Source organism: Colius striatus, unplaced genomic scaffold (assembly GCF_028858725.1).
Source record: "Colius striatus isolate bColStr4 unplaced genomic scaffold, bColStr4.1.hap1 scaffold_34, whole genome shotgun sequence".
In the NCBI taxonomy this organism is placed as follows: domain Eukaryota; kingdom Metazoa; phylum Chordata; class Aves; order Coliiformes; family Coliidae; genus Colius; species Colius striatus.
Window position 1 is genome coordinate 1141180 of NW_026908518.1, and position 27476 is coordinate 1168655.

A 27476-nucleotide genomic window follows, 5' to 3' on the forward strand; every position below is an offset into this window, starting at 1 on the left:
GGCTGGGTGCCAGGTGCCCACCAAGTCGCAAACTCCCCCTAGACTGGACAAGAGGAAATCTGCCGGATGGAGACGACCATCCAAGTGCTGCACTAAAGCCCTCAGGGACAAAGGGCCCCCGTTGAACATGGCTCAGAGCCACGGCGGAGGCCACGGATGGAGCTGTGCCGGGACCCTGCCCAGCTGCGGTACGGCAGCAGCGCCGCGCCGGCGGCCCTCCAGGAGTCGCTGGGGGTGGCCCTCGGGAGCAGCGCTGCAGGGCACAAGGGATCACGGGGGCTTTTTCCTGCACGGGCCTTCCCTCCCTGCACCGATGGCAGCAGAAGCGAGGAGCTTCCAGCCTCTTTGGGAACCATCCCGTGTCCCCGGCGCATCGTCACATAAAGGATATCTCTGCTGATCTGACTTGGTGTAGAGAAGTTTTTCTGCCCCAGCACATTTGCAACAACCTCACTCAATGGAGATGTGAGAGTCTGAGGCCCCCACACACACACTTGCTGCCAGTTCATGATGAAAACCCTGGAGATTTGTTCCCCACGCATTCACAAGGCCTGTTGCAATCTTCCCCCGCAGCTGCTGGGCTGTTCCTCCTGCCCCTGCCTACATTTCTGTACTCTAGTTCCATTGGCTCTTATCTCTTTGACAACTTCCATCTCTTCTATCAGTTTCTAACCATCCTTTGACCAATTCTGTCTGTCTCTTTAGGATCACCACAATTCAAGCTAACTTGAGGCCAGGCTGATTTTTTCAGGCTATAGGGTTTCTGGCACATTCCTGCCAAATCTCTTCTTCTCTCCTCAATGGCATGTCACCATCAACCCAAGCTTTGACCTTGAACAAATATTGGAGAATATTGACACACATTACCCACATTTCTCCTGACCCTGAACACTGATTCCCTCACACACATCACACCAGAGGGGCTTCAAACACCCTGAACACTGATTTCCTCACACACATCACACCAGAGGGGCTTCAAACACCCTGAACACTGATTCCCTCACACACATCACACCAGAGGGGCTTCAAACACCCTGGACACTGATTTCCTCACACACATCACACCAGAGGGGCTTCAAACACCCTGGACACTGATTCCCTCACACACATCACACCAGAGAGGCTTCAAACGCCCTGGACACTGATTCCCTCACACACATCACACCAGAGAGGCTTCAAACGCCCTGGACACTGATTTCCTCACACACATCACACCAGAGGGGCTTCAAACACCCTGGACACTGATTTCCTCACACACATCACACCAGAGGGGCTTCAAACCTTTTAGGTTCACACACTGGGCACAAATCATTTCCCACAGACACACACTGGCTGTAGCAGAACAGTGGGGAGAGCAGCGGGGAGGGTGCTGCAGAGGCCGGCTCTGCAGGAGGCCTCAGTTTGATCCCTCACCAGTGACCTCTCCTCCTTCCTCTCCTTTCTTCCCCTGTCGCCATGTTGGGCTCCCTGGCCTCACCTTCCCTCTGTGCCCTGAGGCGAGGCCGCCTCTGATTGGCTGCAGGGCTGTCACTGCCCTGGCTGGGCCCGCCCTCCCTGAGGCAGCATTTTCTCTGATTGGCTGAGGAGCTGTCACTCTGTCCTGGGCTGGGCCCGCCCTCCCTGAGGCGCTGATGTCTCTGATTGGCTGCGGGGCTGCCACAGCTGTGGCTGGGCCCGCCCTCCCTGAGGCACCGCTGCCTGCGATTGGCCGCCGCGCACCCGTCAATCAGGGCTGTGTGCCATCACAGCACATGTGGGAACTGCAACGGGGCTCAGTGACATTGCAGCACAAGTGGGAATTGCAGAGAGGCTGTGTGACATCACAGCTCATCTGGGCACTGCTACAGTGCTCTGTGACATCACAGCAGATGTGGGCACAGTAACAATGCTCTATAACATCACATTAACTCTGGACGCTGCAGCATTGCTCTGTGACATGGCACATGTGCAGTGCAACAGGACTGTGTAACACAACAGCACATCTGGGCTTTGCAGCAGGGCTGTGTGACATGACAGCACATCTGGGCACTGCAACAGTGCTCTATAACATCGTATCAAAACTGCACACAGCTACAGTGCTCTGTGACATCACAGCACGTGTGCAGTGCAACAGGACTGTGTAACACCAGAGCCCATCGGGGCTTTGCAGCAGAGCTGTTTGAAATGACAGCACATCTGGGCACTGTAACAGGGCTCTGTGACATCAAAGCACATGTAGGCACTGCAACAGTTTCCTATAAAATCACAGGACCCATGGGCACTGAAATGTGTGACATCCAAGGCATTTGGGCATTGCAGTGAGACTCTGTGACACCACAGCACTTCTGAGTGACATCACATCTGGGAAGTGCAAAAGGGCTGTAAATCTGGCTTTGTGACATTACAACACATCAGGGCATTGCAAGGCAGCGTGTGAAATCAGAGAACATCTAGACATATACAACAGGTCTGTGTGACATAGCAGTACATGTGGTCATTGCAGAGGATGTGCGATGTGTGTCGCATCACAGCAGATCTGGGCAGTGCTACACTGCTCCGTGACATCATAGCATATCTAGGCACTGGAACGGGGCTGTAGGACATCACAGAAGATCTGGGCACTGCAACAAGAGTGTTTGACATCACATCACATCCTGACACTACCATGGGGTTCTGTGACGTCCTATCACTAGGGACTGCAACAGTGCTCTGTGACATCACAGCACATGTGCACAGTGCAACAGGACTGTGTAACGCAACAGCACATCTGGGCTTTGCAGCAGAGCTGTGTGACATGACAGCATATCTGGGTACTGCAATACTGCTCTGTGATATCACAGGACGTCTGAGCACTGGACACACAGTGCTCTGAGATTTCACATAGTATCTGGGCACTGAAACGAGACTGTGGCATCACAGCAGACGTGGGCATGGCAACAGTGCTCTATAACATCACATCACCTCTGGATGCTGCAACAGTGCTCTGTGACATCACAGCACATCTGGGTACTGCATGCAGACTGTGTGACATCATAGAATCCTACAATGGTAGGGGTTTGATGGTACCATGAGAGATCATCTAGACCAACCCCCTCCCTCAGAATCAAGTTCACCTAGATCAGGTCACACAAGAACATGTCCAGGCTTGTGCTAAAGTTCTCCAAGGAAGGAGACTCCACAAGCCCTCTGGGCAGCCTGTTCTGCAGGGTTTCTTTTTCTTTGTGCAGGGGTTCTTCTTTGTTGCGTGAAACGGGAGTGACCAGACACCAATCTGATGTGCATCAGCTCCAATTTATTGTCACATCATCATCACTTATATACCATTTCCAAATGCTGTGTATGTGCTACAATATATGGCAAATAGTTAATACTAAGCATCACACACTATGCATAAGGCCTCAAAGTTTCATTTTGGTAACAACTTAAACACCAACCTCATTGTGTAAAAACACCATCCTTATTGTGCATAAAACATCAGCCTTATTGTGTCTAAAATATCATCCCATCTGTTCGGCCTTCAGTTAATTTTCTCTCACACTATGGTTATGCTTACCTTACATTTAGTTACCTTTATATTATTGTTAGTTACATATGTTACAATTTATTAGTCAAGTACAGTCAATCGTACAATGCTAAACTGAATGCTCTATTCAGTCTTCTAACAACGCTTGGTTTAATGTCCTGTCCTATCGTCTTGCTTTGACCTTGTTTCTGTTACAATCTGCTGTTTCGGTTTTCCCCTTGCTCAAGCTTGCTATCACACAGACATTCCTTTCTGGCCTTTTTTGCTGTAGAAGGCAATTCAAAGACAAACTGCTAACTTTCTCCATTTCTGACTGACTGCATAAATTCATTATAGCCCAGGCCCCAACATCTCCCCCTCAAACAATGCTAACACTATGTCCCATTTGTAGATGTTTTCCTGTGGGAGTTATCAAATATCCCACACTCTTGGCCTCGTCAGCTCCCTTTGAAAATATATGATTTGAGAAGAAGTTACGCCACTGCGTCTAGGCACTACAAAAAAGCAGGTACACAGACCCTCACTACAGTGGTAAGTAGGTCCATATGTAGTCTATCAGCCAGCACTGTGTCACATTTGCAGCTGCTTTCCTGTGGCAGGTATCTCCAATCTAACTCCCCTTGACTGCTCAGCTCATATTAAAAAATATATGCTGTCGGTAGAAGTTATACCACTGCGTATGGCAGCTACAAGAAAGCAGGAAGGCAGACCCCAGCTACAGTAGTAAGAAGGTCCCCATGCAGTCTATCAGTCAGCACGGTGTCACATTTGCAGCTGCTTTCCTGTGGGAGCTATCTTCAATCCCACACTCTTTTTCTCCTCATCTCCCATTGAAAAGACACATGTTGTCGGTTAAGTTATAGACTTATAGAGGGTGAGAGGCGCCAGTATAAACCAGTACGGACCAGTACGGGCCTGGTGGAGCTCCCAGTAACTCCCAGTTACCCCCAAACCACCTCCCAGTCCCTTCCAGTAGCTCCCAGTCACTCCCAGTAACCCAGAACCCCCTCTCAGTAGCTTCCAGTAACCCCAAAGCCCATCCCAGTAGCTCCCAGTAGCTCCCAGTCAACCCAAAACCCCCTCCCAGTAACTCGCAGTGACTCCCAGTAGCTCCCAGTAACACCTAGTGACCCACAACCCCTCTCCCAGTAACTCCCAGTTTTTCCCAGTAGCTCCCAGTGACTCCCAATAACACCCAGTGACCCACAAACCCCCTCCCAGTAGCTCCCAGTAACTCCCAGTGACCTCAAACCCCCTCTCAGTGACTCCCAGTAGCTCCCAGTGACCCCCAGTAACCCCAAACCTCCTCCCAGTGACTCCCAGTTGCTCCCAGTGACTCCCAGTGACCCCCAAACCCCCTTTCAGTCCCTCCCAGTAGCTTCCAGTTTCTCCCAGTGACGCCAAACCCCCTCCCAGTCCCTCCCAGTAGCTCCCAGTGACCCACAAACCCACTCCCAGTCCCTCGCAGTTGCTCCCAGTAACTCCCAGTGACCCACAACCCCCCTCCCAGTGACTCTCAGTGACCCCAATCCCCCTCCCAGTAACTCCCAGTAGCTCCCAGTAACTCCCAGTGACCCCAACCCCCCCAAAACCACCCCAACCCTCTTCCCAGTCCCTCCCAGTAACTCCCAGTGCCCTCCCAGTATAAACCATACCATCAAGTGCCCCAAAACCACCCCAAATCCCCCTTAAACCACCCCAAAACCACCCCAAACCTCCCCAAACCACCCCAAACCCACCCCAACCCCCCTTCCCAGTCCCTCCCAGTAAGTTCCAGTGGCCTCCCAGTTTCTCCCAGTGACCTGTATGTCCCTCCCCCCCGGCCCCGGGACACGACGGAAGACGGGCGAAGGTTCAACTTCAAGGTGACGTCGTGGAACGTGGACGGTCTCAGGGCCTGGGTGAAGAAAGGAGGCCTGGAGGTGGGTTAAACTGGGCTGAAACTGGGCCAGACTGGGGCGCCCCAGAGAAATGGGGCTGGAAAGGACCCAAAAAGGGGGGATTTTGACCCAAAAATGGGGTGCAAAAGGTTCAAAATGGCGGCTGAAATGAGGGAAAATGGGGCAAAATGGAGCCAAAATGAGGCCAAAATGGGCCAAAATGAGCCCAAAATGGGTAAAAATGAGCTCAAAATGAAGCTAAAAATGGGTCTTGAAGTGGTTGAGAAGTTGGTTCAAAGGAAGGGAATGAAAATGGGCCAAAAATGAGGGTTTTTGACCCAAAAATGGGGTGAAAAAGGCTCAAAATGGACCGGAAATGAGGTAAAATTGGGCAAAATGGAGCCAAAATGAGGCCAAAATGGGTCAAAATGAGCCCAAAATGGAGCTGAAAATGGGTCTTGAAGTGGTTGAGAAGTTGGTTCAAAGGAAGGGAATGAAAATGGGCCAAAAATGAGGGATTTTGACCCCAAAATGGGGTGAAAAAGGCTCAAAATGGGCCCAAAATCGGCCTGAAATGAGGTAAAATTGGGCAAAATGAGACTAAAATGGGTCAAAATGAGCCCAAAACGGAGCTGAAAATGAAACTGAAAATGATAAAAAAATTGGTTAAAGAATGGAACTTAAAATGAGCCAAAAATGGCCCAAAATAACCCCAAAATGCCTCAAAATGGCTCCAACAAAGGCCTAAAAATGGTGCCTGAAATGGATGCAAAAAGCCTTAAAAAAACACTTAAAAGTGACTCAAAATCACTCAAAATGACCCAAAATGACCCAAAAAAATCTCTTAAACACAGATTCAAAGAAATTACTCAAAAAATGACCCAAAAGTGCCTCAGAACGACCCAAAAATGTCTCAGAAACTCCCCACAAAGAGACAAAAAATGGTGCCAGAAATGGATGCAAAAAGGGCTTTAAAAACCACTTAAAAGTGACTCAAAATCACTCAAAATGACCCAAAAAATCCTCTTAAACACAGATCCAAAGAAACGACCTAAAAAATGACCCAAAAGTGCCTCAGAATGACCCAAAAATGCCTCAAAAACCCGACAGAAAATGGCGCCAGAAATGGATGCAAAAAGGCCTTAAAAAACCACTTAAAAGTGACTCAAAATCACTCAAAATGACCCAAAATGACCCAAAAAAACCCTCTTAAACACAGATCCAAAGAAATGACTCAGAAAATTACCCAAAAGTGCCTCAGAATGACCCAAAAATGCCTCAGAATGACCCCCCACAAAGAGACACAAAATGGCGCCTTAAAAAACCACTTAAAAGTGACTCAAAATCACTCAAAATGACACCAAAAAACCTCTTAAACATAGGTCCAAATAAATGACTCAAAAAATGACCCAAAAGTGCCTCAGAACGACCCAAAAATGCCTCAGAATGACCCCCCACAAAGAGACACAAAATGGCGCCTGAAATGGATGCAAAAAGGCGTTAAAAAACCACTTAAAAGTGACTCAAAATCACTCAAAAAGACCCAAAAAAACCCTCTTAAACACAGATCCAAAGAAATGACTCAAAAAATGACCCAAAAGTGCCTCAGAATGACCCAAAAATGTCTCAGAAACTCCCCACAAAGAGACACAAAATGGCGCCAGAAATGGATGCAAAAAGGCCCTAAAAAACCACATAAAGTGACTCAAAATCACTCAAAAAGACCCAAAATGACCCCCAAAAAACCTCTTAAACACAGATCCAAAGAAATTGTTGGCAGCATAAAATAAGTTAAGGTCTAAATAAAGGCCTAGTTGGAAATATAGACCATGTACATTTGTGTTTAGAGAATCAAAGGGATTAGTGAAGCATGTTGAACATTCTGTGTAATCAAGCAAAGAATGTCTTAGGAAATTGTTACTGATCAATTATTAAATTGTTACTGATTATCAGTTGTTATCTACTGTGTTTTAGACAGTTGAAGCATGTAGAACATAATCTGCTGTTCCTAGGACTGTTATGCTGGATGAATATTTGTTAATTTGTGACCATGTGTCTAGACAAAATGAAAGATTTGTACTTAAAAGAAATTACATGAAAGAGTACAATGTAATAATAAACCTTATGAAAACTAGCAAACAGCACGTAGGTACAATGAAGTAATCATCTTCTGAAAAGTATATAAACCCTGTAAAATTTCCTGGAAGGGGGGGCTCTGACTTTGGACACTAGTCCTCAGGTCCCTAGGGCCCTCAATAAAGCACCGCATAAAACGACCTCGGTTGTTTTGTGTTTTCCTTCGGGAACGGGCAGCAAAATGACTCAGAAAATGACCCAAAAGTGCCTCAGAACGACCCAAAAATGCCTCAAAACCCCCCCACGAAATGGCGCCCGCCAAGAGACTCAACATGGCGCCTGAAACGGGCTCAAAACGGCCCCGAAACCGCCTCAAACTGCCCCAAAACTTCCCTTCCCCCCCCCCAGCGGGTCCAGGCCGATGCCCCCGACGTCCTTTGCCTCCAGGAGACCAAATGTGGGGCCGAGTCGGTGCCAGAGGAGCTGCGGAGCCTCGGGGCCTTCCCTCACCAGCACAGCCCCAGCGACCAGCCCAGCTACAGCGGCATGGGGCTGCTCAGCAGGACCAAACCCCTGGCTGTCACCTATGGCATGGGTGAGTAGCCAAAGCTGGGGCGCTGCTGGCCGTTTCCAGGCCCTGGGTGGCTGCCACAGGCTCGCGGGAGACATTTTGAGGCCTTCGGTGGCCATTTGGGGGTCTCAGGAGCCATTTTGAGGCCTTAAGTGGCCATTTGGGGCCTTAAGTGGCCATTTTGAGGCCTTAAGTGGCCATTTGGGGCCTTCAGGAGCCATTTTGAGGACTTAAGTGCCATTTGAGGCCTTAAGTGGCCATTTGGGGCCTTAAGTAGCCATTTTGAGGCCTTAAGTGGCCATTTGGGGCCTTCAGTGGCCATTTTCAGGCCTTAAGTGGCCATTTGGGGCTCTCAGGAGCCATTTTGAGGCCTTAAGTGGCCATTTGGGGCTCTTAATGGCCACCAGAAGCTCTCAGGAGCCATTTTGAGGACTTAAGTGCCATTTGGGGCCCTTCAGTGGCCATTTGGGGCCCTTCAGGAGCCATTTTTAGGCCTTAAGTGGCCATTTTGAGGCCTTAAGTGGCCATTTGGGGCCCTCAGGAACCATTAAAGCCACGAAAGTGACGTTTTAGGCCTCTAAAGCATCTTTTTAGGCCTCTAAAGTGACTCTTTAGGCCAGTAAAATGACTTTTTGGGCCAAAAAGTGACTTTTTGGGCCTCTACATCGACTTTTTGGCCAGTAAAGTGACTTTTTAGGCCTCTAAAGCCCCCTTTTGACCTCTAAAGTGACTTTTTAGGCCTCTAAAGTGACTTTTTGGGCCTCTGAAGGGACTTTTTGGCCACTAAAGTGACTTTTTGGGCCTCTCAAGCCCCTTTTTGACCTCTAAAGTGACTTTTTGGGCCTCTAAAGCCCCTTTTTAGGCTTCTAAATGTCTTTTTAGGCCATTAAAGTCCCTTTTGGCTACGAAAGTGACTTTTTAGACCTCTAAACCCCCTTTTTGACCTCTAAAGCCCCTTTTTGGGCCCCTAAAGTGACTTTTTTGGCCACTAAAGGACCTTTTTGGCTACTAAAGTGACTTTTTGAGCCACTAAAGTATATTTTTAGGCCACTGGACCCCATTTTTGACCTCTAAAGTGACTTTTTGAGCCTCTAAAGTGACTTTTTAGGCCTCTAAAGCCCCTTTTTGGCCACTAAAGTGACTTTTTGGGCCACTAAAGCCCCTTTTTGAGCTACTAGAGTCCCTTTTTAGGTACAAAAGTGACTTTTTAGGCCTCTAAAGTCCCTTTTTGGGCCACTCAAGCCTCTTTTTGAGCCAATAAATCCCCTTCTTGACCTCTAAAGTGACTTTTTCGGCCTCTAAAGCCCCTTTTTAGGCCTCTAAAGTGACTTTTTGAGCCACTAAAGTGCCTTTTTAGGCCATTAAAGTTTATTTTTGAGGACTAAAGTGACTTTTTGGGCCTCTAGAGCCCCTTTTTGGGCCCCTAAAGCCCCTTTTTATCCCCGTCTGTGTGTCCCCTTGCCAGGTGACCCCGAGCTGGATGCCGAGGGCCGCGTGCTGACGGCCGAGTTCCCTGCCCTGCGCGTCGTCTGCATCTACGTGCCCAACTCCGGGCGAGGCCTGGGCCGCCTGAGCTTCCGGCAGGCCTGGGACGAGCGCTTCTGCTCCTTCGTGTCCCAGCTGGACCGGTCCAAACCGGTCGCCATCTGCGGCGACCTCAACGTCGCCCACCAGCCCTTGGACCTGAGGAACCCGTCGGGGAACAAGAGGAGCCCCGGGTTCACGTGGGAGGAGAGGAAGGCGTTCAGGGAGCTGCTGGGGGCAGGCTTCCTCGACAGCTTCCGGGTGTTTAACCCCTCGCTGCCCAACGCCTTCACCTTCTGGACCTACCTGAGCGGGGCCAGGGTCAGGAACGTGGGCTGGAGGCTGGATTACTGCCTGTGGTCCCAGAGGGGCAGGAAGGATCTGTGCGACAGCAGGATCGAGCAGCGGGCCCAGGGCAGCGACCACTGTCCCGTGGGGATCTACCTGGCGCTGGAGGGGGCAGGCTGAGGGGCAAAAATGGGGCGGGAATGGGGCAAAAATGGGTTAAAATGGAGGGAAATGGGGCAGAAATGGGGGGAAATGGGGTGGAAATGGGGCAGAAATGGGGCAAAATGGGGGGAAATGGCTCAAAAATGGCTGAAAATGGGGGGAAATGGGTCAAAAATGGCTGAAAATGGGATAAAATTGGAGGATAATGGAATAAATGGGTCAAAAATGGGTCAAAATGGGGGAAAATGCAATAAATGGGTCAAAAATGGGTCCAAATGGGTCAAAAATGCGTCAAAATGGGTCAAAAATGGCTGAAAGTGGGATAAAATTGGGGGATAATGGAATAAATGGGGTCAAAATGGGTCAAAATGGGTTAAAAATGGCTGAAAGTGGGATAAAATTAGGGGATAATGGAATAAATGGGGTCAAAAATGGGTCAAAATTGGCTGAAAGTGGGATAAAAAACCAAAACCCCTTCCCAGTCCCTCCCAGTTCCCTTCAATTTGTCCCAGTCCCCTCCCAATTGATCCCAGTCCCCTCCCAGTTCCCTCCCAGTTCATCCCAGTTGCTCCCAGTTCCCTCCAGTTCCCCTCAGTTCCCTCCCAGTTCATCCCAGTTGCTCCCAGTTCCCTCCAGTTCCCCTCAGTTCCCTCCCAGTTCATCCCAGTCCCCTCCCAGTTGCTGCCAGTTCCCTCCCAGTGCCCTCTCAGCTCATTCCAGTTGCTCCCAGTTCCCTCCCAGTTCCTTCCCAGTTGCTCCCAGCCCCCTCAGTCCCCCCCAGCTCATCCCAGTTGCTCCCAGTTCCCTCCCAGTTTCTCCCAGTTCCCTCTCAGTGCCCTCCCAGCTCATCCCAGTTGCTCCCAGTTCCCTCCCAGTTGCTCCCAGTGCCCTCTCAGTGCCCTCCCAGCTCATCCCAGTTGCTCCCAGTTCCCTCCCAGTTGCTCCCAGTGCCCTCTCAGCTCATCCCAGTTGCTCCCAGTTCCCTCTCAGTGCCCTCCCAGTTCGTCCCAGTTCCCTCCCCGTCCCTCCCCAGTTCCCTCCCCGTCCCTCCCCAGTTCATCCCAGTTCCCTCCCATTCCCCCCCCCGCCGCCCAGACGCCGCTCCGCCTCTCAGCCAATCATCTCTCTTTAGTCCCGTTGCCGGGCAGACTCCACCCCCGTAGCAACCAATCAGCACTCGGCGCCTCCTCGCTCAATCAGCGCCCGGAGCAGGAGCTGCTCCCAGTTCCCTCCCAGTTGCCTCCCAGTTGCCTCCCAGTGCCAAAGGTCAGAGTCTGGGTAGGCCACACATCCATTCTGAGGGGAAAAGTGGGGGTTTGGGGCAATTTGGGGGGATAAAATGAGCTTTTGTGGCAATTCTGAGGGGAAAAGTGGGGTTTTGAAGGAGTTTTGAGGTGAAAAGTGAGGTTTTGGGGCAATTCTGAGGGGAAAAGTGGGGTTTTGGAGGAGTTTTGAGGGGAAAAGTGGGAGTTTGGGGTGTTTCTGAGAGGAAAAGAGGAGTTTTGAGGGGAAATGTGAGGTTTTGGGGCAATTTGGGGGGATAAAATGAGGTTTTGGGGTATTTCTGAGGGATACAATGAGGGTTTGTGGCAATTCTGAGGGGAAAAGTGGGGTTTTGGTGGAGTTTTGAGCTGAAAAGTGAGGATTTGGGGTATTTCTGAGGGGAAAAGTGGGGTGTTGGGGTATTTCTGAGGGGAAAAGTGTGATTTGAGTGACATTTTGAGGGCAAAAGTGAGGTTTTGGGGTATTTCTGAGGCATAAAATGAGGGTTTGGGGCAATTCTGAGAGGAAAAGTGGGGTTTTGGTGGAGTTTTGAGGGGAAAAGTGTGATTTGGGTAAAGTTTTGAGTGGAAAAGTGAGGTTTTGGGCTATTTCTGAGGGATAAAATGAGGTTTTGGGGAAATTTGAGGGGATAAAATGAGGGTTTGGGACAATTCTGAGGGGAAAAGTGTGATTTGGGTGAAGTTTTGGGAGTTAAAGTGAGGTTTTGGGCTATTTCTGAGGGATAAAATGAGGTTTTGGGGCAATTCTGAGAGGAAATGTGGGGTTTTGCGGGAAAAAGTGAGGTTTTGGGGCAATTTTGGGGGATAAAATGAGGATTTGGGGCAATTCTGAGGGGAAAAGTAGGGTTTGGTGGAGTTTTGAGAGGAAAAGTGGGGTTTTGAGGCATTTCCGAGAGGAAAAAGTGAGGTTTTGGTGCAACTTGGTGTGTAAGAGTTCCAGTTTGGTGGGGTTTGGATGCAAGAGTCTCCCCAGTTCAACCCAGTTGACACACTGGAGCGGCAGCTTTTATTGAGTGGCGGAAGGATCCACGGGGAAAGGGGCCAAACCTCATTGGCGGAGGGATCCCATTGGGGCACATCTAGATCCGGCTCTGGGGGAGAAGGATCCTCCAAACCCCCTCCCAGTAGCTCCCGGTAACCCCCAAACCCCCTCCCAGTAACTACCAGTAACCCCCAAACCCCCTCCCAGTAACTCCCAGTAACTCCCAGTTACCCCAAACTCCCTCCCAGTAGCCCCCAGTTACCCCAAACCCCCTCCAAGTAACTCCCAGTAGCCCCCAAAGCCCCTCCCAGTAGCTCCCAGTTACCCCAAACCCCCTCCCAGTAACTCCCAGTGACCCCAAACCCCTCCCAGTAAATCCCAGTAACCTCAAACCTCTTCCCAGTAGCTCCCAGTAAGCTCCAGACCCCTTCCCACTAATTCCCAGTAGCTCCCAGTAACTCTCAGTTACCCCCAAACCCCCTCCTAGTCGCTCCCAGTCCCTCCCAGTAACCCTCAAACCCCCTATCAATGACTCCCAGTAACCCCCAACTCCCTCCCAGTCGCTCCCAGTAACCCCAAACCCCCTCCCAGTCCCTCCCACTAACCCTCAACCCCCCTCCCAGTAACTCCCAGCGCCCCTCCCGTCTAGATCCGGACGTTAGGCGGAAGGATCCGATTGCCTAAGCGGCGGCGGAAGGACCCGAGAGGTGACGGAAACACCCGAGAGGGGACGGAAACACCCGAGGGGGGGACGGAAGGAGCCGAAGCGCCGCCGGGTGCGGTTCGGGCGGTCCCTCCGTTACCGGGGCAGGGGCGAATCAAGGGCTCCCGGGTCCTCCCCCGACGCTGCCGCGGGACAGGGTTCGGCTCCGGCCCCGTTCGCCTTCGGCCGAGCCGGAACTGGCGACCGAAGCGATTCGGGACCGGGACAAGCGAGTCATGGTGGACGCGGCCACTGCCGGGAGGGGAGACACCGCGCTTTAACCCCGCCCACCGCCCCCGTCTGTCCGCGCCTCAGCCAATCAGATGGCGAGGCGCCGCGGAGCTTGGCCCCGCCCAGCCGCTGCACCGTTCCATTCAACCCGGGGGGGGGGTGCGACTTAATTAATCGCTAATTAAAGGGTTAATTAAGGCGCGGGGGAAGGTCGTTAGGCTCCGAAAACTCCCCCCCACCGTTAATTAGCTCCGCGGTGATTCTGGTGAATGAAGTGCCCCCCCCCTTAATTAGTCCCAGTAAGGCTCCGAGGGTTAATGGGTTAATTAAGAGCTTTATTAAGCCGCGAGTGTGATGGGAACATGACTTTTTGTTCACTAGAAACAGGAAAGAATATATTGTAAATAGTTAACCAAGGGCTAGCAACCTTGTGATAGTTTACGAAGTTGAGAAACCGCAAAAGATAAACATTACTGAACTAATCAACTACAAGTTGTTCCGAGTTTCAGACTTAAGCAAAGGACACCAAGGAAGACTACTGGGGCCTTCATCAACGATCAGCCGGAGGCAGAAAACGACCCCTAGCAACTGGGTGGACATGCGCGGAAGGACGCTAGAGGGGTGACGTGGAGGAGAGTATAAAAGGAGGAACAGAACGACTCTCGTTGCGCAGTTGGTGGAGCGGTGACTCCCCCTGTCGCCCAGCGCTGTGCTTTGCTTTTTCTTTTCTGTGTTAATAAATTGGTTTTAATTGGCTTAAATGGCCCATTGTGCTCATTTATAACAGCTTGGTGCCGTGACTCGGATCGGAGGCCGTAGGGGAGGATTCTCAGTCACTAGGGGGGGCGCCCCACCAATTTGGTGGCCCCGGTGCTTGGAATCCACCCTCGACCCCGACCGACGAACCCCAAAAAAAAGAAAAGAGAAAGCAAAGGGGATCCCGGAGTGCAATTAAGGCACTCCGGAAGAATTAAGGGCCCGGGGAACCCCCTTAAAAGTTTTGTGCACAAAGTCCGGACGAAGACGCGGGACGACGGTCCAGGGCGCGTGAGTAATACGGGATCCGTCCGGGCGGGGGTTGGGATCCCGGAGTGCGACTGTGTGATGTGCATGAGAGGAGAGCTGGCAGCCAGACTCTCCAAGTGAGTGCGGACCCTCAGTAGTGCGGTTCCCACAGACCCGCGAGGGCTTGGGCCACGAACCAGGGGAAGCGAAAGGAATTGTGTGAAAGAAGGCACTCCGGAAGAATAAGACAGGGGAAGGGCAAGCCCCTGTGGGATCCCGGAGCGCGGAAAGAAAGCACTCCGGAAGAATGGGACAGGGGAAGAGTAAGCCCCCTGCCGAGGTAAAACTCCCTCCAGTACCTAGGGAAAGCCCTTTAGGGTTTGTGTTAGAAAACTGGCGACATTTTCCAGGCACGCAGGACAAGGATAAGGCCAAAATGATTCAATATTGCGTTGAAGTATGGGGAGGGAAGGAAATTTCTAAAAGGGTGTTTTGGCCTATATTCGGTTCTTCAGAACTTTGGGTAAGACAAGCCTTAAATATTTGGGTGAATAGCAAAATACCCCCCTGTACCCAAGAAGAGAGTCATTACGCTAGGGTGTGGGTGGAGAGACCGGAGGTATTTCTGTTTAAGCTCTCCGAAATACCAAAAGGGAATAAGAGTAAGAAAAAGGGAAGTAAACCAGATGACGCTTTAGTGGCACCTCCACCCTATGTACCCCCACCCCAAGTACAGGCAGCAGTGGCTCCTCCGAGCGCACCAGCAGGGACAGATTCAGATTCAGACGAACCCGAATATACAGGACCGGTAACCCGAAGCCGGACCAGGAAGGGTTTATATCCCTTAAGAGAGATGCCTATGGGGGGACCCCAACCTGGCATAGGGTTTATATCGGTGCCTCTAAGTTCGGGGGATGTTAGGGATTTTAAGAAAGAAATGGGATCCCTTTTGGAAGATCCACTTGGAGTAGCCGAGCGGGTAGATCAATTTTTGGGACCCAGCATGTACACTTGGGAAGAACTGCAATCTATATTGAACATCTTATTTACAGCAGAAGAGAAAAATATGATCAGAAGGGAAGGAATGCGCATCTGGGATACGCAGCACGCGCAAGGGCCGGCAGCAGATACAAAATGGCCGTTACAAAACCCTAATTGGGACCATCAGAATCCGGCCCATAGAGTGCATATGCAAGATCTCAGAACAATAATTGTGCAAGGGATCAGGGAGTCTGTTCCAAGGGGACAGAATATTAACAAAGCTTTTAACGAAAGACAAAAAAAAAAAAGATGAGACCCCCACTGAATGGCTGGAGAGACTAAGAAAGAACTTTCAGTTGTATTCAGGAATGGATCCGGATGGACAAATGGGACAGGCAGTACTGAAAGTACACTTTGTTTCCAAATCCTGGGAAGACATTAGAAAGAAAATACAAAAATTAGAGGATTGGCAAGATAGGGAGTTAGATGAATTGCTAAGAGAGGCCCAAAAGGTATATGTGAGAAGGGAGGAAGAGCGAGATAAGAAACAAGCCCGAATAATGGTGGCTGCAATGCGTGAAAGCCGGGAGATGGATAGGAAACCCAAGCAAGACAAAAGGGAATCCAGGTGGAATGGACAAGATAAACAAAACTTGAAGGTGTGTTTTTATTGCGGGAAAAAGGGACACTTTAAGAAGGAATGTCGGATGCGGATCAGGGATGAGAAGGAGTTTAAGGAGGATTAGGGGGGTCAGGGGCTCTACCTTTTGGGGACCCAGAAACATCGAAGAGAGCCCTTGATAAAATTGAAGGTGGGTCCCCAGGGCCAGGATATTACTTTCCTGGTTGACACTGGAGCTGAAAGGTCTACACTCCAGTCATTACCTAAAGGGTGTAAATTATCTAGAGAAACTGCCACAGTAGTGGGAGCAAAAGGAGAACCTTTTGAAGTTAAGATAATAAAAGAGGTAATGGTAGAATCAGACTCCAAAATGGGCATTGGGGACTTTTTATTAGTACCCGAATCAGATTATAACCTATTAGGAAGGGATATGATTGTAGAATTAGGTATTCAAATCACAGTGGTGGAACAGGAAATCCAAATTAAGTTGTGCCCCTTGAGATTGGAAGATGAGGAAAGGATCAACCCTGAAGTATGGTATAATCCTGACAACGCTGGAAGATTAGAAATTACTCCCTTCAAGGTCACTATTAGAAATCCAGAGATGCCAGTAAGAATAAAACAATACCCAATGTCTTTGGAAGGGAGAAAAGGGCTGAAACCAGAAATCGACCGGCTAATCAAACAGGGACTACTGGAACCCTGTATGTCCCCTTATAATACTCCAATTTTACCGGTAAAGAAACCAAACGGGTCTTATCGTTTAGTACATGACTTAAGAGAAATAAACAAGAGAACAATAGCCAGGTTCCCAGTAGTGGCTAATCCCTATACGTTATTGAGTAAACTGAGCCCGGACAATCACTGGTACAGTGTAATCGACTTAAAGGATGCCTTTTGGGCTTGTCCTTTAGATGAAGTGAGTAGAGATTACTTTGCCTTTGAATGGGAAGACCCAGAGACAGGGAGGAAACAACAACTTAGATGGACGGTGTTACCCCAAGGTTTTACAGAATCCCCTAATTTATTTGGGCAGGCTTTGGAACAAATATTGGAGGATTACCAAACTGAACCTGGGATAACCTTGATACAATATGTAGATGACTTATTAATAGCAGGAAAAGATGAAGAAGCAGTAAGAAAAGAAAGTATAAAACTTTTAAATTTTTTGGGACTTAAAGGATTAAAGGTTTCAAGAGCCAAACTACAGTTTGTGGAAGAAGAAGTAAAATATTTAGGGCACTATTTAAAACGAGGTGAGAAAAGAATAGACCCAGAAAGAGTGCAGGCTATTCTATCATTGCCAATACCTAAAAACAAGAGACAAATTAGACAAATTTTGGGTTTAACAGGATATTGTAGACAATGGATTGAGAATTATAGTAGTAAGGCCAGGTTCTTATACCAAAAGCTGACTCAGGATGGGTGGATGAAATGGACTCAGGAGGACACAGAAAAACTGAGGGAACTAACGGAGAGTCTGATGCATGCCCCAGTTTTAAGCCTCCCTGATTTAAAAAGACCTTTTTACTTATTTGTTAATATAGAGGAAGGAATAGTTTTTGGAGTACTAGCCCAAGAATGGGCAGATAAGAGGAAACCTGTAGCGTATCTATCGAAACTTTTGGACCCCGTAAGCAGAGGATGGCCTGCGTGTCTGCAAATGTTAGCTGGGTGCGCGTTATTAGTCGAAGAGGCTAGGAAAATTACCTTTAATAGCAATCTCAAGGTTTATTCTCCCCATAATATCAGGAGCGTTATGCAGCAAAAGGCAGACAAATGGATATCAGACACTAGGCTCCTAAAATATGAGGGAATTTTATTAGAAGCACCAAATTTTACCTTAGAAACAACTGCTATTCAAAATCCAGCTACCTTTTTGTTTGGGAATGTAGAAGAAACACCTTTGACACATAATTGTTTGATAACTATTGAAGAACAAACTAAAATTAGGCCTGACTTAGAAGAAGAAGAATTAGATGAAGGAGAAAAGTTATTTGTAGATGGATCCTCCCGGGTGGTAGAAGGAAAACGTCAATCAGGTTACGCTATCATAAGGGGCACAAACTTACAAGTAGTGGAATCAGGGGCTTTGGATAAGTCCTGGTCAGCACAAGCCTGTGAACTGTATGCCATCCTTCGAGCTTTAAAACTTTTGAAGGGGAAGGAGGGAACGATATATACTGATTCCAAATATGGGTTTGGGGTAGTACACACCTTTGGAAAATTATGGGAAGAACGAGGATTAATTAACTCACAAGGGAAGGGGTTAGTTCACCAGCAATTGATAATTGAAGTATTGCAAGCCCTGAGGGGACCCAAAAGAATAGCAGTAGTATACCTAAAAGGCCATCAAACAGGAACGGACCTCAAAACTAGGGGGAATAATGCAGCAGATCGGGAAGCTAAGCGAGCAGCAGCTAGAGAAATGCTTTTAAGGGAAAACCCGAAGAGGCAGGATAGATTAACGGAGGACACGGAATTAGTCTTCACCTCCGAAGAAGAGGACAAGTTAAAGAAATTGGAATTGTCTAAGGACAATGGAAAATGGATAACCCAGGATGGGCGGGAAATATTGCCCAAAGCAGTAGCCCAAAGAATTATGTATAAACTACACCAAGGTACACACTGGGGAGCTCAAGGACTAGCAGATCATTTTGCAACCAAATATATGACTATTGGGTTGCACGACATTGCCAAACACATCACCAAAAGTTGTCCTACCTGTTTACGAGTTAATCGGAGTAACTTGAGGAAATTACCTCCCGGAGGTCGACCCTTAGCTAAAAGACCATTTTCAAGCCTACAAATTGACTTTACAGAACTACCTAAAGTGGGGCGAATAAGATACCTTTTGGTGATGGTGGATCATCTCACACACTATGTGGAAGCATTCCCAACTACGAGAGAGACTGCCCAAACTGTAGTAAAAATTTTGCTTGAAGAAGTAATACCGAGATATGGGGTACCCGAAACCATAGACTCAGATCAAGGCCCGCACTTTACCTCGAAAATAACTCAGGATTTAGCTAATGCGTTGGGAATAAAGTGGGAAAGACATACCCCATATCATCCTCAGAGCTCAGGGCGGGTAGAAAGGATGAATGGAGAAATAAAGAAACAATTAACTAAACTGATGTTAGAAACTAAATTATCATGGGTAAAATGTATACCACTGGCCCTATTGAACATTAGAACACAACCACGAGCAGATACGGGGTTATCTCCCTTTGAGATGTTATATGGAATGCCTTATAATTTAGAAAAGGTACAAACAAACCCCAATATTAATGACGAAAATTTGAATCGTTATTTAATTATTTTGGCAAAGTATAGGAGAAGTTTATGGGAAAAAGGAATGTGGACCCAAAGACCTCCTTTGGATCTTGTATTACATCAGGTGCAGCCCGGAGATTGGGTGTTAGTCAGAAGTTGGAAGGAAAACCCACTAGTACCGAAGTGGGAAGGGCCCTATTTAACACTGCTCACCACAGACACCGCCATAAGAACAGCCGAGAAAGGGTGGACTCATGCAAGCCGAATAAAGGGGCCAGTAGACCCTTCCAACTTCCCAGAGTGTCCGGCTCCTCAGTGGAAAGTAAAGACACCAACAGACGACCTAAAGCTGGTATTAACTAAGGTTACACCAGGGACGTCCGGACAAAGCTCATAGACTTGGAGGAAGGAAAGACGGTACGATTATAAATCCCTGCCCCTTAAGTAGTGGGAAAGACTGTCACCAGCAAACCAGGAAAGAATCCAGCGAAAGCTATCATTGACTTTGTGTCCCTATTTACCGAGCTTGAATTTTTAACAGCTAACTTTTGCATTTTTGTTAATTATTTAGCTTGCTGAACTTTTGTTATAAAATTGGTACAAGTTAAAACTTGTAAGAAGTTGTGATAAATCCACTGTCAGAAAAAGGGAGGGCCCATACTTACCAACCGTACTGGGAGGGATAGTTTGGGCATAACCTCAATCCGAGGCCTCAAAGCCGGGATTGGGGCCTCTTATTTGAATTTGGCAATACTGTTCTAACCAGCCTCTCGGCCCCCGCGAGGGTCAAGCCGTGGGCGAACCAACAGCTGCAGGTGCAACTCCCTGTGAACTCTCTCAAAGAGCGAGAGGAATGTAAGTTCCATCCCCAAAAGGATCCTTGCTGCCAAGAAGATAATAACCCTCGTAACTAGCAGCAAACTAGTTGACGAGCGAGGCAGAGGGATACTTGGTGAAAGGACGGAACCCCATGGAGCTTACAGGCAATGACCAAAGGGGCGAGAGGATTCGGGTTAGAAGGATGGGAAAATTGGGCAGACTAATTAACCATACCCACACTGGCAGTGGATTTTACTTAACTTTAATGTGGATGTGGATGATATGGTCATTGATCAGGACAGCACTAGGAGACAATGTACCAAGCCATGAACCCTTTAAATGGTCACTTATCAGATGGGAAGATCAACGGGTCATTGCAAAAACTACAACTTCGGGGGCCCCCTCTTTTAGATGTCAGCTGTGTGACATTATCCAGACTCAGCCCTGTAAGAATAAGGTAGGGTTCTATATGTGCCCAGCATCAAATCCAGGGAAGGCATATTGCAACTACCCTGGGGAATTTTTTTTGTGAATATTGGGAATAGGAACAGGAGCAGCTGCCTTAATAAACCAACAAAAAAGTATGATAAACTTAAGAGCCTCAGTAGATGAAGATTCGAGTAGAATCGAAAAGGCGATAGATGGGCTAGTCAAATCAGTAAGGTCCTTATCAGAAGTAGTGCTCCAGAATAGGAGGGGTTTAGATTTATTGTTTTTACAACAAGGAGGGTTGTGTGTAGCCTTACGAGAGGAATGTTGCACATATGCAGATCACACTGGAATAGTGATAGATACCATGGCTGAGCTCAGGAAGCAATTGGAAAAACGTAAAAAGGAAAGGGAAGCACAACAGGGTTGGTATGAATCATGGTTCAACCACTCTCCTTGGCTCACAACGCTTTTGTCCACTATAGCAGGACCTCTAATATTATTTATCTTGATATTAACCTTTGGGCCTTGTATATTTAACAAATTGATAAACATAGTGAAGGGAAGATTGGAGGCTGCTCACCTTATGCTAGTTAGAGCAAGATATGAACCACTAAACAGTGAAAACGCAGAGGACTACTTGGAGCTCAGCAGAAAGGAGCTCACCAGGTTCAGTGAACAAAAAGAGTGAAATAGAAAAAGGGGGGATTGTGATGGGAACATGACTTTTTGTTCACTAGAAACAGGAAAGAATATATTGTAAATAGTTAACCAAGGGCTAGCAACCTTGTGATAGTTTACGAAGTTGAGAAACCGCAAAAGATAAACATTACTGAACTAATCAACTACAAGTTGTTCCGAGTTTCAGACTTAAGCAAAGGACACCAAGGAAGACTACTGGGGCCTTCATCAACGATCAGCCGGAGGCAGAAAACGACCCCTAGCAACTGGGTGGACATGCGCGGAAGGACGCTAGAGGGGTGACGTGGAGGAGAGTATAAAAGGAGGAACAGAACGACTCTCGTTGCGCAGTTGGTGGAGCGGTGACTCCCCCTGTCGCCCAGCGCTGTGCTTTGCTTTTTCTTTTCTGTGTTAATAAATTGGTTTTAATTGGCTTAAATGGCCCATTGTGCTCATTTATAACAGCGAGGTGGTTAATTCAGCGCCCTCCTAATTAATTAGAACCACCCCCAACACAATTAACCACAAGTCCTCCCCATTAACACACCACTGGCGTGTTAATTCCCCTTTAATCACTAATTAACGTATTAATTAGCCCCTGAAACAACTAATTAAGCTCCTCTCCTAATTAATTAGACCCTTATTAATTAGCCAAGCCCCTCACTTAGTTAATTAGACCCCCCCACATCATTAGTGACGTTAATTAGCACACCACAGCGGCCTTACTCATTAACTAAGGCTTTAATTAACCCCTGAAGCTACTAATTAAGCTCCTTCCCTAACTAACCAGACCCTTATTAATTAGCCAAGTGTTTCTATTAATTAATTACTCCCCAACCAATGTCATTAATGATGTTAATTAGCAACCCAAAGCAGCCCTAAGTCCACTTAACACCTAATGAACCATTTAGTTAGCACCAGGAGCAATTACTTAAGCTCCTACCCAATTAATTAGACCCTTATTAATTAGCTGAGCCTGTCTCTTAATTAATTAGACCCCCACCCCCATCATTAACGATGTTAATTAGCAACCCAAAGCAGCCCTAAATCCATTTAACACCTAATGAACCACTTAGGAGCAATTAATTAAGCTCCTAACTAATTAATTAGACCCTTATTGATTAGCTGAGCCTGCCTCTTTATTAATTAGACCCCCACCCCTATCATTAACGATGTTAATTAGCACCCTACAGTGCATTAATGAGGTTAATTACCCCCCCCAAAGTGGTTCTAAGGCCATCTCATCATACATTAACCCTGCAATTAACCCCAAACCAACTAATTAAGCTCCTCCCTAATTGCCCACCCCCCCCTTCATTAATTGCACTAATTAAGGCTGCTAATTAGCTCATTAGCCAGTCACTGTAGCCCATCCCCTGCACAAAGTACTTGAAGGCCTCCGTCAGCTTGGCTGGCTGCGGGGGGGGGGGGGGGGCGGGGGCGTGGCGTGGCCATGTGACATCACAGAGGGGCGCGGCTTGGGCGTGGCCACCCCTTCTCTGTCAGGCCACGCCCACGCCGTAAACCACCCCCCCCACATTCCCTTCCCCTTTACCTGGGTGAGTTGGGGTTGGCCGCCCCCGTCTGCCATCTGGGGGGGGGCAAAGGGGGCACTGGGAGTTACTGGGAGGGACTGGGAAGGGGGGGTTGGGGGTGACTGGGAGGAGCTGGGAGGGGGTTTGGGGGTTACTGGAAAGGACTGGGAGGAGCTGGGAGGGGGTTTGGGGTTACTGGGAAGGACTGGGAGGAGCTGGGAGGGGGTTTGGGATATACTGGGACGGGCTGGGAGGGACTGGGAGAGGGTTCGGGCTCACTGGGAGGGACTGGGAGGAGGTGGGAGAGGTTTTGTGGGTCACTGGGAGGAGCTGGGAGGGGAGCTGGGGGTGACTGGGAGCTACTGGGAGTCACTGGGAGACACTGGAGGGGGTTGGGGGTAACTGGGAGTCACTGGGACTCACTGAGAGATACTGGGAGGGGGTTTGGGGGTCCCTGGGAGTTACTGGGAGTCACTTGGAATGGATTTTGGGTAACTGGGAGTTACTGGGAGGGGGTTTGGGGGTTACTGGGAGTCACTGGGACAGGTTTGGGGTTCACTGGGAGGCACTGGGAATGCTTGGGGTCAGAGGTCAAAGGTCACCTTGAGGAAGGAAGTTTGGGTCGGGTCGAGCTTGACAATACACTCCACCTGGGGGGGAGGGGCAAAGGGGAGAGGGCGGGGCCTAACGGGGTAATGGAGGGGTCACAGCACGTGGCCATGACCCCACCCCCCAACCCCACCCAAAACTCACCACGACGTCCTCGTCGGGGGAGTTCTGACCAACCACCAAAAGCACGGGGCAGCTAGAGGGGTCAGGGGGTCACCACGGGGTCACGGGGTAAACGGGAGGTCACGGGGTCACGGTGGGGTCACAGGGAGGTCACAGGGTCAGGGGGATGTCGTGGGGTCACGTAAGGCCATGGGGCAAGGAGGGGTGAAAGGGGCAAAAGGAGGTCATGAGGGCTCACAGAGGGGTCATGGAGGGGTCACCGGGAGGTCACGGGGTCATGGCAGGGTCACAGGATCAAGGGGAGGTCGTGGGCCCGCCCCCAGCAGCTCCCTGAACGCCTCCCTCTCCTCCCGCGTGAACCCGGGGCTCCTCTTGTTCCCCGACGGGTTCCTCAGGTCCAAGGTCTGGTGGGCGACGTTGAGGTCGCCGCAGATGGCGACCGGTTTGGACCGGTCCAGCTGGGACACGAAGGAGCAGAAGCGCTCGTCCCAGGCCTGCCGGAAGCTCAGGCGGCCCAGGCCTCGCCCGGAGTTGGGCACGTAGACGCAGACGACGCGCAGGGCAGGGAACTCGGCCGTCAGCACGCGGCCCTCGGCATCCAGCTCGGGGTCACCTGGCAAGGGGACACACAGACGGGGATAAAAAGGGGCTTTAGGGGCCCAAAAAGGGGCTCTAGAGGCCCAAAAAGTCACTTTAGTCCTCAAGAATCAACTTTAATGGCCTAAAAAGGCACTTTAGTGGCTCAAAAAGTCACTTTAGAGGCCTAAAAAGGGACTTTAGAGGCCGAAAAAGTCACTTTAGAGGTCAAGAAGGGGATTTATTGGCTCAAAAAGGGGCTTGAGTGGCCCAAAAAGGGGCTTTAGTGGCCCAAAAAGTCACTTTAATGGCCTAAAAAGACATTTAGAGGCCTAAAAAGGGGCTTTAGAGGCCCAAAAAGTCACTTTAGAGGTCAAAAAGGGGCTTGAGAGGCCCGAAAAGTCACTTTAGTGGCCAAAAAGTCCCTTTAGAGGCCCAAAAAGTCACTTTAGAGGCCTAAAAAGTCACTTAGGAGGTCAAAAAGGGGCTTTAGAGGCCTAAAAAGTCACTTTAGAGGTCAAAAATTCACTTGAGTGGCACAAAAATGGACTTTAGAGGCACAAAAAGTCACTTTAGTGGCCAAAAAGGGGCTCTAGAGGCCTAAAAAGTCTCTTTTGTAGCCAAAAAGTCACTGTAGTGTCCCAAAAGTCACTTTAGAGGCCTAAAAAGACACTTTAGTAGCTAAAAAGAGGGTTTAGAGGTCTAAAGAGTCACTTTAATGGCTCAAAAAGTCTTTTTGTTGCCCAAAAAGGGGCTTTAGAGGCCTAAAAAGTCACTTTAGAGGTCAAAAAGGGGCTTTAGAGGCTCAAAAATGGACTTTAGAGGCCTAAAAAGTCACTTTAGAGGCCAAAAAGTCAATTTAGAGGCCCAAAAAGTCACTTTTTGGCCTAAAAAGTCATTTTACTGGTCTAAAGAGTCACTTTAGAGGCCTAAAAAGAGGCTTTAGAGGCTTAAAACGTCACTTTCGTGGCTTTAATGGCTCCTGAGGGCCCCAAATGGCCACTTAAGGCCTCAAAATGGCTCCTGAGAGCCCCAAATGGCCACTTAAGGCCTGAAAATGGCCACTGAAGGCCCCAAATGGCCACTTAAGGCCTCAAAATGGCCACTTAAGGCCTCAAAATGGCTACTTAAGGCCCCAAATGGCCACTTAAGGCCTCAAAATGCCTCCTGAGACCCCCAAATGGCCACTTAAGGCCCCAAATGGCCACTTAAGGCCTCAAAATGGCTCCTGAAGGCCCCAAATGGCCACCGAAGGCCTCAAAATGTCTCCCGCGAGCCTGTGGCAGCCACCCAGGGCCTGGAAACGGCCAGCAGCGCCCCAGCTTTGGCTACTCACCCATGCCATAGGTGACAGCCAGGGGTTTGGTCCTGCTGAGCAGCCCCATGCCGCTGTAGCTGGGCCGGTCGCTGGGGCTGTGCTGGTGAGGGAAGGCCCCGAGGCTCCGCAGCTCCTCTGGCACCGACTCGGCCCCACATTTGGTCTCCTGGAGGCAAAGGACGTCGGGGGCATCGGCCTGGACCCGCTGGGGGGGGGGGGAAAGGGAAGTTTTGGGGCAGTTTGAGGCGGTTTCGGGGCCGTTTTGAGCCCGTTTCAGGCGCCATGTTGAGTCTCTTGGCAGGCGCCATTTCATGGGGGGGTTTTGAGGCATTTTTGGGTCGTTCTGAGGCACTTTTGGGTCATTTTCTGAGTCATTTCTTTGGATCTGTGTTTAAGAGGTTTTTTTGGGTCATTTTGGGTCTTTTTGAGTGATTTTGAGTCACTTTATGTGGTTTTTTAGGGCCTTTTTCATCCATTTCTGGCGCCATTTTGTGTCTCTGTGAGGAGTTTCTGAGGCATTTTTGGGTCGTTCTGAGGCACTTTTGGGTCATTTTTTGAGTAATTTCCTTGAATCTGTGTTTAAGAGATGTTTTTGGGTCATTTTGGGTCATTTTAAATGATTTTGAGTCACTTTTAAGTGTTTTTTTAAGCCCTTTTTGCATCCATTTCAGGCGCCATTTTGTGTCTCTTTGTGGGGGGTCATTCTGAGGCATTTTTGGGTCATTCTGAGGAACTTTTGGGTCATTTTTTGACACATTTCTTTGGACCTGTGTTTAAGAGGTTTTTTGGTGTCATTTTGGGTCATTTTGAGTGATTTTGAGTCACTTTTAAGTGGTTTTTTAAGGCCTTTTTGCATCCATTTCTGGCGCCATTTTCTGTTGGGTTTTTGAGGCATTTTTGGGTCGTTCTGAGGCACTTTTGGGTCATTTTTTGAGTAATTTCTTCGAATCTGTGTTTAAGAGGTTTTTCTGGGTCATTTTGGGTCATTTTGAGTGATTTTGAGTCACTTTTAAGTGTTTTTAAGGCTTTTTTCATCCATTTCAGGCACCATTTTTAAGCCTTTGTTGGAGCCATTTTGAGGCATTTTGGGGTTATTTTGGGCCATTTTTGGCTCATTTTAAGTTCCATTCTTTAACCAATTTTTTAATAATTTTCAGTTTCATTTTCAACTCCGTTTTGGGCTCATTTTGACCCATTTTAGCCTCATTTTGCCCAATTTTACCTCATTTCAGGCTGATTTTGGGCCCATTCTGAGCCTTTTTCACCCCATTTTTGGGTCAAAATCCCTCATTTTTGGCCCATTTTCATTCCCTTCCTTTGAACCAACTTCTCAACCACTTCAAGACCCATTTTCAGCTCCATTTTGGGCTCCTTTTGACCCATTTTGACCCATTTTGGCCTCATTTTGCCCAATTTTACCTCATTTCAGGCCCATTTCAGCCGCCATTTTGAGCCTTTTTCACCCCATTTTTGGGTCAAAATCCCTCATTTTTGGCCCATTTTCATTCCCTTCCTTTGAACCAACTTCTCAACCACTTCAAGACCCATTTTCAGCTCCATTTTGAGCTCATTTTGACCCATTTTGGCCTCATTTTGGCTCCATTTTCCCAATTTTACCTCATTTCAGCCGCCATTTTGAGCCTTTTTCACCCCATTTTTGGGTCAAAATCCCTCATTTTTGGCCCATTTTCATTCCCTTCCTTTGAACCAACTTCTCAACCACTTCAAGACCCATTTTTAGCTTCATTTTGGGCTCATTTTTACCCATTTTGGCCTCATTTTGGCTCTATTTTGCCCCGTTTTCCCTCATTTCAACCGCCATTTTGAACCTTTTTCACCCCATTTTTGGGTCAAAATCCCCCCTTTTTGGGTCCTTTCCAGCCCCATTTCTCTGGGGCGCCCCAGTCTGGCCCAGTTTCAGCCCAGTTTAACCCACCTCCAGGCCTCCTTTCTTCACCCAGGCCCTGAGACCGTCCACATTCCACGACGTCACCTTGAAGTTGAACCTTCGCCCGTCTTCCGTCGTGTCCCGGGGCGGGGGGGGGGGACGTACAGGTCACTGGGAGAAACTGGGAGGCCACTGGAACTTACTGGGAGGGACTGGGAAGGGGGTTGGGGTGGTTTGGGGGGGGTTGGGGTGGTTTGGGGTGGTTTTGGGGTGGTTTAAGGGGGATTTGGAGTGGTTTTGGGGCACTTGACGGTACTGGTTTGTACTGGGAGGGCACTGGGAGTTACTGGGAGGGACTGGGAAGGGGGGTTGGGGTGGGTTTGGGGTGGTTTGGGGAGGTTTGGGGTGGTTT

The 27476-nt window shown here is 48.8% G+C and overlaps 2 protein-coding genes across 2 annotated transcripts; one reads left to right on the plus strand and one right to left on the minus strand.

Annotated features, from left to right (window-relative positions):
• The first annotated feature begins 156 nt into the window (after positions 1-156).
• LOC133629204 (DNA-(apurinic or apyrimidinic site) endonuclease-like) lies at positions 157-14348 on the plus strand. The gene is made up of 6 exons (XM_062019864.1): positions 157-188; positions 5301-5424; positions 7867-8053; positions 9495-10012; positions 12918-13269; positions 14215-14348. The coding sequence occupies exons 1-6, from the start codon at positions 157-159 to the stop codon at positions 14346-14348; spliced, it is 1347 nt and encodes a 448-aa protein (XP_061875848.1).
• Positions 14349-23557: 9209 nt separating this feature from the next.
• On the minus strand, positions 23558-27211 carry LOC133629205 (DNA-(apurinic or apyrimidinic site) endonuclease-like; the record flags this gene model as incomplete). The annotated part of the gene is made up of 3 exons (XM_062019865.1): positions 23558-23895; positions 25195-25381; positions 27113-27211. Coding segments are annotated over 3 exons (624 nt in total), but the record flags the coding sequence as incomplete, so codon positions are not given.
• Positions 27212-27476: the final 265 nt, after the last annotated feature.